Below are 18,594 nucleotides of genomic sequence, written 5' to 3'. Positions count from 1 at the left end.
TGGCCCTTACCAATATATAGTCTATCATCGACCTATGCACATCAACATATAATATTCTACCAGGCAAGTAAAACATAATTATTTAAATTAGATAAAAAAAACCAACATTTTGTTTCGATGAGTAGGCAGTGGACGGTCTTCGTAAGAAGCATACGCACTCGTTTCAACAGGAGCTGCAATGTAGCCCTTGCCCTCCATGCGAACAGAGAGCTTTTGATTCTTTAAATCTGAATTGTCAGTTATGTTCCTCGTTTTGCTGCCCTCTTCCTCACTCATCTTCATCTTATCGCCATCATCATTTTCATTCTTATTTATAGTAAAAGAGGACCGCCGCGTTGATTTCTTGCTTTGAGGTGAATTTTTATTTTTCTTGGACGTTCTAATGATGGACTTGCTGTGATCATCTGGCTGAGTTTTGAGTTCTTTGGGAGATTTAGATGGTAACCGTCCACCTCCACCACTAACTACCAGGTTGTCATTGCTGGAGTGCATCTCAGGGTTCATATTTAAACTGACACCTCCATAATCATCAGGATATTTTTTGGCACTCGCATAAACGTTGTTGGGCAGCAGGTTCGCCAAACTCATCATGTTGAAATTAGCGTCTTCATTATTTTCATTGTTTTTGAAAATATTTTTTGTCTTATGGACATCATCAATAAGACCACGTTGTTTAGAAATGTTGTATGTTTTATGAAGTTTAGCCTTCTCAGATTTTTTGTCCTCACCTTTTTTATCTGGAATTTGATTGCTTGTTAAGTTGCTGTCCTCTATCTCAACATCACTGTCATGCTTCATTACGTCGTTACCATCGCCAACTGTTGTTCTCAGCTCTGAGCCAGTTTTCACATTTTTCAGTCTGAAATTGGATTCCTCATAAGGAACTGAAATTTAAAAATACTATTATTGTTAACGAATGAAAGAAGAAAAAATTTATTGTTTTTAACCTAATGAAAGATCATAAATAAGCACGACAAATTACATCTTCAAATTAGACAGGCAGTTTTAAATTTTAGACGAACCAGTTGCAAAATTCGTGAAGCAGTTTGATGAAATGCCATGCAATTTTACATTTGACGAATCTTTCTTACCACATCCAGTAATTTATTTACACGTTTAAATGTTAAGAATAAGGAATATTCAGCATAAACAAATTTAACAATTTATTACAAAGCAGACCAAATTACCTATTTGAATGGAGACTGAATTGCAAAACTGTAAAATAAAATAAATAACTAAATATAAATGTGATAAATAAATAAAATGTAAATAAAACTAAAGTGATACAAATGAAGCAATATTAAGAGTGATTGTGATCAAATAACAGGTACAATATATTTCAATAAATGCTAACATCATCGTCGTCCTCTTCTTGTGCAATCTCCCTTTCAATGACACGCCTGAGATGCAGATCCTCGTATGTTTTCAATCTCAGCTGGTCCATCTTTCGTTTCACCAGCTGGGCTCCCACATTATCGGCAGCATCAAGCATCTTCATCTTCCTCAACTCCATAGAAACCAACTGCTTGCTTACCTGTGTTCGTTGATTTATTAGTTGAAGAATGAAATGCTTCATCAAAATAAAAATTATTGGGTCTGAAATAACTCTCAAGCCAGACAAATTAAAATCGTCCAATCCAATCAGTGGAAAGTTTCCAGTGTGCAATTATATTGAATGTTAGGAATGACTCAGCCGAATAGCAACTGTCCAAACACAGGGCAGTTTTTTAGAGAAGTGAAAGAACAAATTACATCAACTATTCTCCAAATGATAGTAGGGAAAATAATGAAACATTACATAAATAAAGTTTGAATAATTCTCTAGACTAAATGAAACTTACCTTCTTAACAATACAACACAATAAAGTAAAATAATTTAAATAGGCCAGATCATAAATGCCTTACTTCTTCCAACTTGATTATTGAGGAGCAAGTTGAATCGATTTCAGTGCTGTCCATGACGTCATTCTTAACTGTTCAACAAATATTATTGAAGACGTTAAATTACTATCAATGACCAAAACCGAAACATTTAACTTATTTTATAGGTCAAAAATCCTAAATACAGAGATGTGGAATATTAACTGTGAATGAGGAACCATAAAAAAACATAATTTATCTATTTTAATGGTAGGTTTCCTTCATTCAGAACATTCAGCTATGAAAAATTTAAAAAAAAAAAAGCTTAAATTATTAGCGACTAATTTGAATTTTTGACATGAAATAAACCTACAAAAATTAGCAAAAAACAAATGAATGACCTTTTAAATACTGAATCTTCTTCCTGAGAGAGCAAATAATTTGGATGATCTGATGGTCGTTGGTCATTAGGTACTCCAAGCTGTCCAGGGGCGAGTACGACTGATCTCCACTTGAAACAAAATTTCATGTACATATTAAACCAGATAAGCTCAGTTTTACTTAATGAAAATGGTACATTTTATTTCATAATAATATGCACAAGCTGGTAAAATGATAACAGTGAAATGTAGAGAAGGTGTAGAACATCACACAAAATGATCATGATCAAACTGATTTACAGAACATGAAAATTAAGATAAAAGAATGATGATGATGATGATAAGGAAATCATCTGAGGAATTAAATGATGGCAGACTTTAACCCTGCAAAAATGCACTCATGATTGATTCTGATGACAACGTTGTCAGGAAAAATAATTTGAGTTGAAAGATGTCAAAAAGCTAGCAAACTTTTGGCTTGGAGGACAATGACCAAGCAGATTGATGGCCACGATGGACACCTGATGTGATGATGTATTTGCATTGCAAAAGTTAACATATGAACGGTTAACAAATGAAAGTAGAAAAGAAATTTTTCAGAATGGAGATGAGGCATAGCAACTGAAACAAACAACAATCACTTGGTGCATGCTATCATGCCAACTCATTTCACTGACTTGTTGGCACAAATTAAAAAAAATTAAAATGTTTATTAATAAGGATGTTAACAACCACAAAAACTCATCTATCTCATAATGAGCTTGGAAGACCGACCTGATTGTGAGGATTTGAAGGATTGGTGAAGTTTCTATGCAAGTTTAGGATAATACAAGAAATAGTTACATCAACATAGATGGATTTCATCTCTCTTGATTTGTATGAGTTTTGCTGGCTATCCATACACCTAACATGTCTGGTGAAATCCAATAAGCTTGTTACTCATTTTGTTAGAGAAATTCTATTTAAATCTAAAAAAAATTAATGATTAAAATGAAAAAAATCAATTGTATCGTTATATCAATAGAAGAAAGATTGTTGCAAAATGAAGTAGCTTATGAATTCGGTTGATGGAAACAAACCCTAAACATTGGACGACGGGATTGCCAGCTCCTCTTGCATCCACTGCACATATCTCTATGATCTCAGCTGGTTAACATGAAATCATTTCTTTAGTTTTATAATTTTTATCAAGCAGGGTTTTTTTTAAGAATGAATCCAAAATGAATTCTGTTTGTTAAAATAAAAGTTAAATTTTTATTAAAGATGGAAACCAATTTTCTGAGTATTTACCATTAAGAAGAAATGCAACCAAATACATACAGCTGCATTTACAAGAAGATATGTGAACATGAACTAACGAATGAGCTGGTGATGAACCATGATCTGTATCTTCCTTACATTTGATCGATTTTCCAACTGCAGGACGAGTTGTTGGGGGTAGGAGCAGCTCCTAAAAATAATCAAATTACGTAGGATTTGTTACAATTGTATTGCAATGTTCATTGTTTAGAAACAGCAGCAAGTGAAAGTATGAAATGTTTAATGGAATATGACAATAAACTAGGTTTGACATGCAACAAAAGGATTTGTGGCTCAGTTGTATCATTCTTGCATCGTCTCTTTAAGCATTAGTAATTACTATGAACAGAGTTATTTACTAAAATCAATTTCCTTAGAATTTTACAAGATATTACAGGTAGTCAAAATAGAGATCTTTTTTTTGTGTGTATTCAAAGCAAACAATGTTGCAAAAAGTAAGCTTTTGAGATATGTAAGCAACAGTTTATATGTCATTATTTTATCTGCTTTATTCATTTCTGAAAAAGTAACTTGTTTACTTGTAATTTTGAATGTGCACGAATAAACATTAGTCGATTGAATATTTTTTAATATTTAGTAACAAGAATGATTTAACCAAATCATTATGGGAAAACATGAACAAAACTAAAGTAATGACAGAGCCCCAAGCTCTAGGCTTACTCAGAAAATTTATGACTGGACTATGATGTCTACAATATATGGAAATGTCTAGAAAAGTTTAAATCTAGGAACCGCCAGGTTGGCTATAAGCTGCACATTGTAGGAATAATTTGAAATAATGTTTTTCATGCAGTTTTCTCTTGTGCAACTAAATACATATTTAAATATATTAATTTATTTGATTAGGAACTTTGATGAAGACTTGATGAGTTCTTATAGCCTACATACATACACAATGATTTTGGTGATTACGCTGAGCAACTGACAACACTAACAATTAAAAATACAAAATGGTGATTGTGAATTAAACAATTTTGAGTTTTGTTTTTTTTATAATTGTAATTAGAGACAAAAGACAAGGCAGCATAGTCATCATAACAACTTTTAACCACAGTAAAGAGGGCAATGATCACTCTCTAGCTTCTTGTCTCAATTTTGAATTTTTGAATAATACAAATGTTAAATCATAAAAGTGTAAATTGTTTCATCTAAAAATTTAAAAAAATACTTTGAAGATTTCCATCCATTGCTGAACGGTGATTGGAAATTCAGTGATTTGGCTTCAAAACCTCTCTCTTCGCTTGATGCTTCTATCAGTCGAAACTTTAATTTTGAGGGCATTTTCTTTCAGCAGTTTTTGTTCTTAAAAATATTTAAAAACTACAGCTTCATTTACGAAAGACTAGCAAACACACGAACTTACGAATTAATTAAATTTAACGAGATAAATTAATAATACGTGCATTCGATTTTAAAGGCGCTTGTTGCTATGGCGCGGAAAATGCCACAGCTGTGAAAATGCCAAATTCTTTTAAACGAGAAACATAAGACCCCCATAAGACAACATCACCAACTAACATCATTAATAGTTATATTGTATATATTATAGTTATATGGCATATATATTATATACAAATGAATTTATTAAATGAAATATTTATACACCTTATACAAATTATTGTTAAACACATTTACATAATAAAACTGAAAATTTTTATTGTTTAAAATAAAATGAGGATAAAGTGGGTTAAAGCCTAGGTCACAAAAAATGAATTAGAAATAAGATGGCTAAACCGTTAATTTAGATAAAAACTTAGCCGTCATCAACTCAACTACAACATGGTTTAATCATAATGAATGAGGCTATAAAATTTAATACATATATAATTATTTTTAAGAAAAGATTCATTTAAAAATGTAGAGTTAAAAGCCAAAGCAGCTAATGAAATGTCTATAACGCAATGAGCACAACCCTATGTATTGAATCAAATCAGAATATTGGGGTTTTAAAGATAAATTTGCTGAAAAATATTTCAAATTAGTTAATTATTACTTACAAATGCAAAATAGTTATTTTAAGCAAGAGTTGATATGAAGGCAAAGGTTAAGATGGAAGGAAAAAAAACCCGATATAGGACTGGCAAACAAAGAGGAATAGAGAATTGGTTTGTTTAAATTGCTCAACGGCTTTTATCAATCAAACATAAGAATCATGGCTCGTGGAAATCGTTACAAATAGAACAGGTTTTCTCAACTAGATAAGTAGCCAACATATTGGAGAATATTAAAAAATGTAGACTGTTTTTAGGCTATGCTTACAAATTGTTTTCATGTGATATCCTAGTGGTTAAATCTCACGGTTTCGCAGTGTTATGTCGTAACCGGGTTCGAACATGACCAAATACTCCCACCTATCGCATGCTTCATGTTTGATGCGTCGTTTAGCATGTATTCATATACGATGTTTGTTTGCTGCTGATTCCTCTGAACCTGGGAAGAGTGTAATGAACTTTTAAGCTTTTTTTAAGTGTTTGGCTTAAAATGTTAAATGATGAAAAAACTATCCGTGCCAAAAAATGGCCACAGAATCGATTAGCGTCAGTGATGTTGACTTTTTTGCAGAAAACAAAATTGTTTATATTATGAACGGCGCAATTGACGAGAGCTGAAATACCTACTATAGGCTACCTGCTAAACTCAGTCAGCAGAATTCAACTTTAAATTTTATTGACGTTAAAAATATATTGACCGTGAATAATGATTAATAATTTTATAATGCTGATTTTGATGGAACAAAATTTTACGTAATAATGTAATAACGATTGATATTGATATATTATTTTCATTAAACAAAAGACAAATTGGATAAGCAAAAACTCTCAATCACACTCTTGAAATTTAGTTTGTTGTAGTTTTAGTTTAGGCTTGAAAAAAGTTTATTTGAATTCAAGTTGTATTAACCCTTTATACCATGGACTTTATACCTACATGGTGGCTCTAGATCTTGCTCATTAAATCTTATAATAACATTAGCTCGATTTAGTTTTTTATTATTTTCTTAAATACACATTCAATCAAAACTTGTCCTTTTTACGCTGTAAACTGCACTTAACTTTTTAGATTTTCTGCAAATTTTCAATCACGCAATCGCAGCAGCAGACTGGTGTAGCGTACCTGTGGTTCGTTACTTGCTGATGGCACTGATGATATCTTCCTACCCCATCTAATGTGCTTCTCACGACGCATTATTTTACATTTTCATGTTGGCTATGTTTATCCACAGTGCACACATACACACGCAATAACAACATCACACGTTCGAGGTACATATGACCTAGTATTTATTTGAATAGAATTGCATTAAAAACAGGTAGTCGTCTGCCTATTACAAAACAATTGTTTTCAACAAGGCACTCCGCTCCTACTCCTACGTACCTTACTGACTGATATAGCAACAGTGTCAACAATAATATTTGATGTAGATATTATTAGCTTTCATTGACTATTATTATTATCATCATTTATTATTATTATTATCATTGTTAATATTACGATGATCCTGTTATAATTGCTATTTGATTTGGCTTCTATCACAGTTGTCGCCAATATTGTTGCAGGTGTTTTTGAGTCGTGCAAGCGTGCGTGTTAGCGTTGTTTATTTGAAGTACATTAAATTTTTATAATTATCTTCCTGTTGCTTTTTCACGCAACAACAATCAACATTTGTGTGCGTGTGTACAAGGCATCTGTGCGGAAGCTTTGTTCGCGGAGCCCCCCCGCCGCTCTGCAAAAAGAATCCTGGATGTACCATCCACACACGCACACATCAGCACACGTCTTCAACGACACAAAAAACAGACAGGCATGCCTGAATTGCACGTGAACACGCAAGCGACAATTTTAATTTAGGAAATATTTTGCGTCACATACACATGATTTTTTTAAATTTATGAACTCATAGAAATGAATTGACGATTTTAAATAAAGCGTTTGTGTTAGAATATTTTTTTATCAAAAATAATTCGTTCAATTGCATTCTGATTTTATGAATGTTAAATTTATAAATAAAAACAAAAGGTTAACGTTAACTAGAATATAAAATAGTATAAAGTACAAATTTTATTATTTTATAAAATATAGCTATAGCTTATAAAACAAGAAAAGAAAATATTTAAAGATGAGTTTTATTGTGTGACTCCGTAGATGTTAGAAGAAACAGAGGAATAATAGACACGCCCACGTTCTGTTCTGGTTGCTGAGACAAGACGAAATAGTTCTGACATCATCGTTTCTATATTTATATACATATATATTACATATACATACGCACACTATATACTATGTATAGTATATACGTTCGCTTTTATATTGTGTGATGTATTTGCATATGCGTTTATATTATATGCATATGTAATTGCATTAGAGAGCACGTTTGTTCATTGATAAAACTACCAACTGTTCAGTTAATAAATATTATAACGGCCGTTCATTGCCTAACTAATAGTAATACATCATTCGCATAATTACGGTTTAAAATCAAAAAATCTATTGTGCTCGTTAACTGTTAATACACGCGTGTCTTTTTAATTTATAATTCATTTGTTAGCGGGGAGTAAATTGCAACACAAATTCGTGAAGTTGTTTCATTACTCCAACATTCATACATAGCTGTCTGAACTCGACGTGTCTGAGTCACAATCACAACAGAATGAAATAAGAAAAAATGAATTTCTTCATCTCAACAACTTCTCTCGTGACAGCATATCTTTTGATAGGTTATTTTTTATAGTTTGCTTTAAGTGTTTCCCAAAAAATTTGTTATTTGTTGGAAAAATGATTAATTTTAAAAATTTATTTCGTACGAAATACGATAAATATCGAACTACAGACAAATCAAATGATTTGGTATAAAATTCTTAGAAAATTAGATTAAATTCGATTAGACAGGCAATGATTTATTAAAAACTGTCGCATGGTATTTCACTTCATTTCATCTTACTTATTATAACAGATTTAATATCGTCAAGAGCAAGAACGGCCTTTATTCATTTTTTCTTTTCATTACGATTACCGGCGAAATTTTTTAATTCCCATCACACAATTTGTAAATGTTCGCGTACATTCACGTTGATTGTTCTGTAAAAAAATTGTTAAGTAGTTACTGAAAGTGTGTCGATCAGAGACTATTTTCATCAGATTTGTTTGCGAGTGTTTGTGGTGTAAACTGTGTAAACTAATAAAATTTGCGTTACATGACTGAGAACGAATACTTGTTGCTTAATTTTGATGTGTCAAAAGAATTAATCCCAAGAACACGTTTGCTATTTTTAATATTAGCAGTACCTACTGTATAAAGACGTACAAACATGATAAATTGTTTTGCAGGATGTCATTCAGATCTGATTATTCAACCACAAGAATCGGAAATCTCGAAACCAGTTGGATCGTCAATCCTGCTCACATGTTCATCGCACACTGCATCCAACTTGAAGTGGGTTGATAAGAATGCTAATGCCGTCAACGAGACTGACGGTTCAAGGTTGGTAACTGATGAAATGAACACGATCAAATACTCAAAAGAATTTTTCTTAATCTTCAATACAATGCATTGAATTAATTAATAAATAGATAATAACAAAATCGAAATGTTAAAAATTTAGCAGACTAGCAGTTGAAACTGTAGACCCCAAAACTATAAAACTGCATATCCTCAACATAATTGTTCCAGATGCAGGTTTAGGGATTTTTTCTAGTTGGAATTTTGAATAATATATTAATTTTTCAAACAAAACATATTAATATATAATTTAAATATATAATAATATTATATTTATTATATAATCATTAAGGGTTAAGGGTCAAAAGTTGAGATAATTTTTTAAAAGTTAGCAAAAAAGTCGCTGCTAACCAAATTTAGATGGAACCTCATTCTATAATGATTACAATATTTAATTGGCCACTGACCTCTCAAAGTAACAATTTCCGACTTCATGCCAGCAAGATGGGCATTGCCCAAAAAATCTGTTCAACGCACTCACGCAGTAACAAAAAATTTTCAAATCTTTTTGGCAAAGCAACGTTTTTGACGACCATTTAAATATAAAACTACTGCTTTTTAGCAATATAGATGTCACTAGATCTTTTAAAATTTTTAAATAATAATAAAAGTAAATTTATTTTATAAATTAGGCACTTATTACTGCATTGGAAATATATCTGGGAGAATAGAGAAAAAGTCAATTAAACTAAGAGTATTCAGTAAGAGTTCATTTAAATTACTTTAATGCAAAATTTAACGCTGTTAATATTTATATTTGTTATCAGTTTATAATATAATATTTATTATATTGATTACTTTCATTATCTTCTGGTTAAAATTTTACTCCTATATTTTTATATTTTCAATAAATAGTGTGAATAAAAAATTTCCAAATCATTATTTGTTTAAATTAATTCAAAGTAACCAAAAAACACATTAAAAATAATTTTAAACCGTCAAAATTGAACTACCTAAACACCACGCCTTGACAGAGGACATAACTTTTGATGTGGCCCCTGCGAAACAACATCTGGTCATCAACACGACGTCCACCCTTTCCTGCATCGTCAGTGGAGACCCGATGCCCACCGTCGAGTGGAAGTTTATGGACAGGAGACTCCAATATGGTTAGCCTCACAATCTGAGTTTCTTCATTTCTTCCTATACCCTACTTCTACATTATAAGTTTTAATGAAATTTTGCCATCTTTTGATTATAACATTGAAATTAATTTGTGGCCTTTTTACTACTAACAATTTTAATCCACAGCAGTTTATTGTCAAGTTCATTTTATTTGATAACATTTTATCACGCCCAGGTGCAAAGTACGAAAAAGTAGCCGAAGGTTTGAAGGTGAAGAATGTTGATGAAGGTGACAAAGGAACATACACGTGTACCGCTGAAGTAAGCCAACTAGGCAAATTTGAATTAAGGACAATCAACGTGGAAATTTATGGTTAGCTGGGTAGCTGAACATTTTTTCAGTTAATGGACAGAACAAAATTAATAATTTATTAATATTTTGATGTTAGATTACAATTTGTTTATCTATCTACCTGCTTATTTATTTATCTATTTGTAACAATATTAATATTTCTCTGAGGTACCAACGACAAACAAACAGTGCATGCAAATACACGCCAACCAACGCATCACACACATTACGCGCGAGTTTGCAGTTGAACCCACCCACGTGCTTCAGCTAATACATATTCCGTCGCTTAATAAGATTAAATTAAATCTGATTAGATTAAAATAGTAAAAATTGAAAACAATAAAATTAAAATAAGATGAAAATAAATGAACAGTTGCAAATCTTAATTATTTTATGACATAATAATTATAGCTCCACCTAAAATATTGAATTGGTTCACAAAAGTAGAAGCATTGGTTGGGCAGTCAATCACTTTCGTTTGCAATGCAAAAGGGTTCCCAGAACCAATTTTCAGCTTTTATAAGGTTTGCAATGTTATTTTAATTTAATTTTATTGTTTGCATATAACAATTATAATTACATACGAATTTAAGTATTCTAATTGTCAATGTTATACCAGGAGATAACGAATGCGGATAACACAACACTGTATGCAGCTATAAACAGCAATAACTCACCGAACATAAAAATAGAAAACAACAAAATGACGATCAATTCTCTGTCCAAACATGATGAAACATGTTACAAATGCAAAGCGCACAATGATGCAGGCAGAGATCATTCAGATGATGCATTTCTAAAAATATTAAGTAGAAAGAATTATTGTTTCATGTGCTTGTTGATTAAATGATTAATCTAATGATTATTCTGCTTTCCCTTTATAATTTGATCATAACTATCATTGAATTATGCACGGCTAAAAATTTTTTCACGATCCTATTGCATTTCAGTTCCGGCCGAGATAACGCACTTCTCCAGCATAAGCGTGAGGTCAGGTGGAAATGCGACGATGGAATGTCTGACCGATGGTGATCCTGATAACGATGTTTCAATTTATTTTAATGGTGCTTTGAAATGGAGGTACACGTTGAACAGTAGATTCGACGGTTTGAGAAGCAGGTTCACCATACCAAAGAAAAATGTTTTCTTGATGTCAATCGTCAACATTCAGCCCGAAGATGCAGGAATATATTCGTGCGTAGCTCAAAACAGAGTCGGGAAAGATGTTAAAAATGCAACTCTTATCGTGGAGCGTATGTGATCTCTCACTTTAATTTATATTCATCAAATTATTTCCATTAAAATTACATTGATCCATATTCAAACTTGTATTTGCGGCTGTCATCAAGTTATTGTTAATAATTCAGATGCCCCCTTTATTGTGCGATCCTCCACGCCCAATGAGGCTTACGTGTGGCCTGACGTGACGAAGAACATCACGTGTCATTTCAAATCCCAACCTGAACCAACTGCCATTTGGAAGCAGCACAAAAGTGGAGATGTCATAAAGAACAACGCTTCATTTACTGTTTTTGTTGGTCATAACTACACAAGTTTACAAGTTCGTTTATTTAAACATATTTAACCTCGTGAACATAGACGTGTGCGGTTCTATTTAGATTGAAACTGCCTCTTGAAACTGCTTGTTTCATTGCAATGTATTTATTAGTGCATTTAGAATTATAAATTTTTAAAATTGTACTGAATAATGAATTGAAATTTAAATAACCCAATGTTAAAATGCAAATTAGACGAATAAAAAGAAATTTGTGGTCTAAATTTTTTTTGAACTTTTAGACAAATATTCTGTATAGACTTATTGAACCTCTAATTGTCCACACAAAGTAGTTAATGCTACAAAATGATTAATACTACAATAGATTAATACATGAATCTTATTAAAATTTGCGAATTATTCCTATTACGAACTTGATTTTGATATTTCAACATAGTAATGATAGTAAACAATGTACTTTATTTTTGAAGATTCACGTGAGAGAGAATGATCAGGCCTGGATATATGAATCATATCAGTGTGCAGTGTCTAATATATTTGGAAATGATTCATTTGTTATTCACTTGAAAAGAGCAAGTTAGTTTTCATCTCATATTTAGTTTAAATATCTATACTTATTAATTAAAAGTGCGCGAAATATCTGCTTGAAATGCATCGAAAAGTAAATCATTAAAATGTTAAAAATTGGAGGCCAAATTTATTATTTACTGTATCTCTAATATTTACATGTAATAAAACGAATGGATAAATATTAAAAAGCAGAGGTAGTATTAAACGCCATGTGTGTGGAATTTTTGATTGAGGTAGGAATTGGAGTTAGTCGATAGTTAAAGAATAGAGATGCAACAACCTGACTGATATAACAAAGATGCCACTGAATTTAGAAACTATTATATAAAGGTTGATTGTTAATTACTGAAGTAAAATGTCACATTCACATCAGGTTAAGATAATTTTAAAATTTTGATATAAAGAGAAAATGATTGAAATATAAACCGTAACATATAAAACAGAAAAAAAGAAATCTAACAGTGGTGGATCTAAGAGGGGTCCGACTCCCCTTCGTTGTAAGTAGTTTTTTAATAAAAGTCCGAAAAAGGACCATTTTACGTAAAAAATCGATCAAATATTGGACGTGAGAAGCAAAAAAGATCGTCAGCCACACTACCACAAATCTTGGCTCCTCCCTAAAAAAAATTTTGGCCCCTCCCATAAAAACTTTTAAAATCCCCCCGTCAAAGTTGTCTAGATCCGCTACTGAAGTCCGCTACTGAACTGGTTACAGCGGTTGAAAGAAATTTAAGAAATGTTAACATAAATTAGATAAGAAGAAAAGTTTGGTAGCAGAAATGAAGCTTATGGCTGCAAACATCACGACTAAAATTATGTAAAACTAAAGTAAATTATTTATCTTGCCTGTAAAAATAAATGAAATAAATCTCCAGCTATACCAGATTCTCCCTCGGTGAGACTGTTACGTGCACAGTCAACTGATATTTGGCTGGCTGTTCAACCATCGGAGGAAACAGGTGGCATGCCAATTATTGGTTACATAGTTCAGAATCAGGACAAAACTTACGAGTATGGATTGGGTAAGTAATTCTATCCATTAGATGTTTTTAATAGACAATCTGGTTTTCTTCAAACTTTGACAACTGTTTTTTAAATGTAACAAATCTATATTTTATCATAAATCTTTGAACTCAGAAAATGAGCTGAGAGTTTCGAATCTGCAGCCTAACACCATGCATCTGCTAACAATAAAATCAAAGAATGATGTTGGAATAGGCGCTCCCACATACTTTAGGGCCCAGACCTCGGGAATAAGTAAGTTGAACTGCGAATAATTAGTATGATCTTTTATTCGAGAATGCCATTTCTAATAGATATTTTGACAAGTATGTATATATAAATTACAACTTTTTACAGACCCACCACATATACAGCTGTACAACCAGGATCAAATTAATGCCAGATCTCGTGATTACAGAATTTTTTGGACAGTAAACACAACAGGAGGACTGCCTATAACAGAATATGAGTTTCTTTACAAAAAAGTAAGAGGCTTTAATTTATATATTTTATTAGATCGGTTACAGAAAATAATTATTGATTGAAAATTTAAATGCCAGGCACCACAAAATACCAAGTCAAACGAATGGAATAATGAATATCAGTTCAATTTCAACCATGATGCCAATTTAGATGCAGATGATCAAAATAGCTGGATACAAATTAAGGTAAAAGCCGATACACAGAACACAGTAAATGACTTCTTAATAACTGATCTAACACCACATACCCTCTACGTTCTCAAAATGAGAGCCAAAAATGCTATTAGCTGGTCAGACTACACAGAATTGATCGAGTTTCAGACTACGGAAAGTAAGTTATTTTTGCAGTTTTTAATTAAATTATTAAAACATAACATAACCATAACGCTATGATAGCTTTGTAAAACACTGGCTGCATTGTTAATTAAATAGTTATTTATATTTTCAGCTAAATTGTTATTGAATGATAAAATTTGTCCACTTTAGCTTCCTTTTTAGAATACGACTCGAAGGACAAAATCCCAACAGCATACTATGCAATTATAATATTGCTGGTGGTTATTTTCATTCTTGTCACTATAGCAACAATTGATGTTGCTTTTTGCTTATGTTGTGATAAAGGCCTTACAAGATTAATTTTTATGAGGTACTGTAAGTTAAGAAGAAACAATTCCAATGAAAAACAATGCCTACAAATGAAGTTCGTAAAAATGAAGTTTTCTTACATAAAAAATATACAATTTCATATGTTGTTTTGCCTCTAACATATGTATATATATTTATTTATAAACAAAACGAAGCATGTTAAAAATATAATTAACTTTTGTATTGAAGGAATATAAACGGTAACGGTTCTCACAGCAAGTCAAGTGAGACTTCATCAAACAATGGACACAACCAGTTAGCGCAAATTTTGCTAATATTTTCATCTATTTTAAAAAATACTAGAAATCAGCTAAAATTAAAGAAACTTTAACAAAATCAAACATTATTTTTGATTCTTGTATGTCTCTTTCTTCTCAGATTAATAGTGTTGCTAAAAGTTCTACTTTCATCAACGTAGAATAAAATACTTTTGCCTTTTCTTGACGATCCTACTTTTCTCCTTCATGTTACTTTGTTAGTCATATCTAAAAGTGATTATTGTAACTCGCTCTACTATGGTCTTCATGATTCCTTTAAGTAAAGCTTATAACTCTGCTGCTCGTGCCACTTTTTTTCTCATATATCTCTATATCTTGTTCTCTTGCACTGGCTACCTATAAAATATAAAATAATTTTTAAAATTTGCATATTTATGTATAAGTCTCAATCTAACTTATTTCCTAAGTACTTATCAGATATATTAATTGAACCTAAACGCCGGTTTACGATCGTCTTCTTGTTCTCACTTCTTCTTAACTCGTGTTAAACACTCTTTTACTAAATCTGAATTTGCTTTTTCTGGTCATTTTCTCTGGAACTCTCTACCTCCTTCTCTAACTACTTCTCCATCACTTATAAAGTTCAGAGCGGATCTCATGACCCATCCGTTTGCAAAATTCATTGAAGAGCGTAGTCGAATATCGCGGAAATAGCGCTTTATAAGCTAATTGATTGATTGATTGAACAATTTTATATTGTCTTCTTTTTATAATTAGCTTTTTTAATTTATTAACCATAAATTTTTTTCCAGCAAAAGTAAAAAACACTCACACAAAAGTTGCAAAAAGAAACGTCCCGACCCAGGTTTGTTCAATAACATTAAATAAATATACATGTTAACAGCCAGAAATTATTGAGAACCTTATTTTTACACCGACAGCTCATGTTTAGAAAAAGGTTTATTGCTACTTCCGGTACGGTCTGAAGGTTTTCACACCATTAATTTTCTTCTTCAACTGAAAAAATACTGTGGTCATTTATTTTTTTTTTATTTATGTAAATATGTTGTTATATTTTGTTACATAACCAAACTTATTTACAGTCACCAACAATTTTGTTAACGAATGTTTGCCAGGTATATATTTTTAAATGCCATTCCTGTCAATTATAGACCAACAACTCTGTATATTGTTTTTTTTTTAAATTCAGGGTTTCAATGTTTGCACTGTGAATTTTAAGATTTTGAATGCTTGTACAATGTACATACTACTTAGTTTGGTTAAGTTCCTTGACATGTTTTACACTTAATTCTCTTTATTAGATAATCTCATTTATTCATTAATGTTCTCATTATGACTATTATTTAAGATATTATTTACAACTCATATAACATCCGATTGATGTACATCTAAATTTGCCAAACTCAAATTCCATACTAATATAACAAACAAGATCTAACTGATCCTACCTCCATATTTCGTAGCACATCAAGAAATGTAACTGCCCTTAATTGATATTAACATGTTTAAATAAATCAAACATGAAATGTTTTTTTATTTTGAAGACTTTTAGGCAATTTCAATTTGTTTAAATGGTGTTTATTTGTTTGTTGCTTGATGAATAAAATATAAATGAATAATATTATACCTTTGTTAATTTTGAAATGTAAATTAAATTTAAACAAGTGTCTTGCCTCATAACTCATTAAAACTTAAAAGTTGTTGGATATTAATCAATTCTTGCTTTCACAGTTCTCTTTACAACTCCATCATTACTACTGTCAAGATATATTTTTGAATTGTTTCACTTGGGCTGCCTGATAAATTAAAATGGACTATTCAAAATTTTGTATACTAACATTGTGTAAACGACAACTCCACAGCCTGAATATGTGTCCAAGTTGATGCTATTTAACATTGTTTGAGCTGTTGTTTCAAATAACATTTTTTCTGTCTGGACGTTTTTATTAGTAAATTGAAAGCTAAAAATTAATAAATTAATTGTTATATTATGATCACACCTACCATGTTTTTTACCCAGAAATGTTCACACATCCCTAACAATTGGCTTTTGCATGTTCCGGCAGCCGCAAAATCAGATTGAAATGATGGGTAACCTAAACAATCCAAGTGCATAATGATTGGCACATTATTTTCCAAGGACACAACTATTGTATCCACAATATAATTGCCCAATCTGTAAACAAATATTGTTTTCAATATTTCAATTCCAACTTAAGATTATTAAATCAGTAACAAAAACCTTTTTTCAAAAAGCATGGCAGATAACTGGCTCACCACTAAATGGCAGTTTGCCATTCTTTTAGTTGACACTTCATAATACTTTAATCTTGAATAAATATCTTCCAGCCTGTTGTAGTTTTGTGTATTATATACAAATCATCCTTAGTATTGGTTTTATTAACAAGCAAAACTTAAACAACAGAAATATTAAAAATCTACAATAAAAGAACTTAGCCATACAGTGTTTGGCCATCAGAATAAAGTCCTGCAAAACCAACAAAAATGTTGGTGCTTAGTTGAAATATTTTTGGTACATTACTAGCTATCATTAATTTTTCAGTTCCAAACCGAGTGTCTGAAGCTATGGCCACACAATTTTTCCCTGCCATTGCTGCAACTGCCCCAGTTACAATATAACTGAGAGCCTGATATAAAAATTTAACAACGTTATGTTATTATGCAATCATGTTTCATTTAAAATTTTTTGATTTTGGATCATCCTCAACCTTACTGAATTTGAAGTTTATTTGACAGATTTTTCAAAAATACGCTTTACTGAACACAAGATGTAATTTTATACAAATATTGCCCTACAGATTCCTACTGTAGTTATTCTAATTTATATAAATTTGACTGGAAAAGAGAGTAGCACTGACGTTTTGCATTCATTGGTGCAGGGAACCTCAAGAAAATCTCAACTGCTAAAAACAATATGTAATGATGCAAACGATCACAGGCCAATGTTTTTTCAAGTGAAGTAAAAAAATTAGAATATACATATTAGATTATTATTATATAAATATAAATGAAATTAGTATAACCACAAGAAAAATTAAAATTGATTATATATCACTGACATATATAAAAATATGTAGTATAAAATAATCTGTTATAATATCAGATTATTATACATATTATAATATAATTAGATAAAAAATTATGTATATATATATTAGATTAGTATAAATAACTCTAATAAGTCTAATATAGATATTAGATTAGTATAAAACTATAAATAACTGTAAAAATTAAAATTGGTTATATATTTTATATTAGAATTATAATATTATATTAGCATTAGATAAATGATATATATCATATTATAATAAATATGTTCAATTCCTGTTTTCAATTCAAGTTTATAATTCATTGGTTGAATTGAGTTTGAGCATTATTATTAATGTCTTACACAAAAATTTTTGAATAAAATATAAAAAAAATTAATTTTGCAAAAAGAAACAAAATTTTTTGGAAATATAATAAAATAAAATATATAAAAAAAAGAAGTTTAATTTTACAAAATTAAAAAAACAATATAAAAAGCACAAAGACCTCCATCTCCAGCTTTAAAATGCTACCTTTCACAATTATTTCGAGCGTACCTTATTCGCCGCGCCGATTAACGAACGAAAAGTCAACCTCGTTACAAACGATTGAACGCGT

At 30.9% G+C, this 18,594-nt stretch overlaps 2 protein-coding genes across 2 annotated transcripts; one reads left to right on the top strand and one right to left on the bottom strand.

Annotated features, from left to right (window-relative positions):
* Positions 1-87: 87 nt before the first annotated feature.
* On the bottom strand, positions 88-4,991 carry HELRODRAFT_189836 (hypothetical protein; the record flags this gene model as incomplete). Its single annotated transcript, XM_009033031.1, has 10 exons — positions 4,729-4,991; positions 3,599-3,690; positions 3,320-3,386; positions 3,015-3,153; positions 2,712-2,761; positions 2,262-2,371; positions 1,906-1,973; positions 1,355-1,534; positions 1,188-1,215; positions 88-884 (listed from the first exon to the last, which is right to left on the bottom strand). Exons 1-10 carry the CDS (start codon positions 4,839-4,841, stop codon positions 88-90), a joined length of 1,644 nt encoding a protein of 547 aa, XP_009031279.1. The 5' UTR covers positions 4,842-4,991.
* Positions 4,992-7,997: 3,006 nt separating this feature from the next.
* On the top strand, positions 7,998-16,862 carry HELRODRAFT_189835 (hypothetical protein). The gene is made up of 19 exons (XM_009033030.1): positions 7,998-8,275; positions 8,886-9,039; positions 9,161-9,234; positions 9,690-9,758; positions 10,032-10,166; positions 10,358-10,495; positions 10,886-10,998; positions 11,094-11,283; positions 11,425-11,727; positions 11,824-12,035; positions 12,461-12,566; positions 13,436-13,582; positions 13,698-13,817; positions 13,920-14,047; positions 14,123-14,375; positions 14,531-14,744; positions 14,879-14,944; positions 15,720-15,772; positions 16,361-16,862. The coding sequence occupies exons 1-19, from the start codon at positions 8,224-8,226 to the stop codon at positions 16,420-16,422; spliced, it is 2,589 nt and encodes an 862-aa protein (XP_009031278.1). The 5' UTR covers positions 7,998-8,223; the 3' UTR covers positions 16,423-16,862.
* The last annotated feature ends 1,732 nt before the right edge of the window (positions 16,863-18,594 follow it).

This window comes from Helobdella robusta, assembly GCF_000326865.2.
Source record: "Helobdella robusta unplaced genomic scaffold HELROscaffold_9, whole genome shotgun sequence".
In the NCBI taxonomy this organism is placed as follows: domain Eukaryota; kingdom Metazoa; phylum Annelida; class Clitellata; order Rhynchobdellida; family Glossiphoniidae; genus Helobdella; species Helobdella robusta.
The sequence above is the reverse complement of the archived record's forward strand: the minus strand, read 5'-3'. Positions and strand labels throughout refer to the sequence as shown.

Excerpts from the sequence above, each read along its gene's own strand:
- HELRODRAFT_189835 (XM_009033030.1), top strand. The coding sequence starts at position 8,224 with ATGAATTTCTTCATCTCAACAACTTCTCTCGTGACAGCATATCTTTTG. Across the intron at positions 9,235-9,689 it reads CATAATTGTTCCAGATGCAG|GCACTTATTACTGCATTGGA; the intron begins GTTTAGGGATTT and ends TTTATAAATTAG. Across the intron at positions 11,284-11,424 it reads TGCATTTCTAAAAATATTAA|TTCCGGCCGAGATAACGCAC; the intron begins GTAGAAAGAATT and ends ATTGCATTTCAG.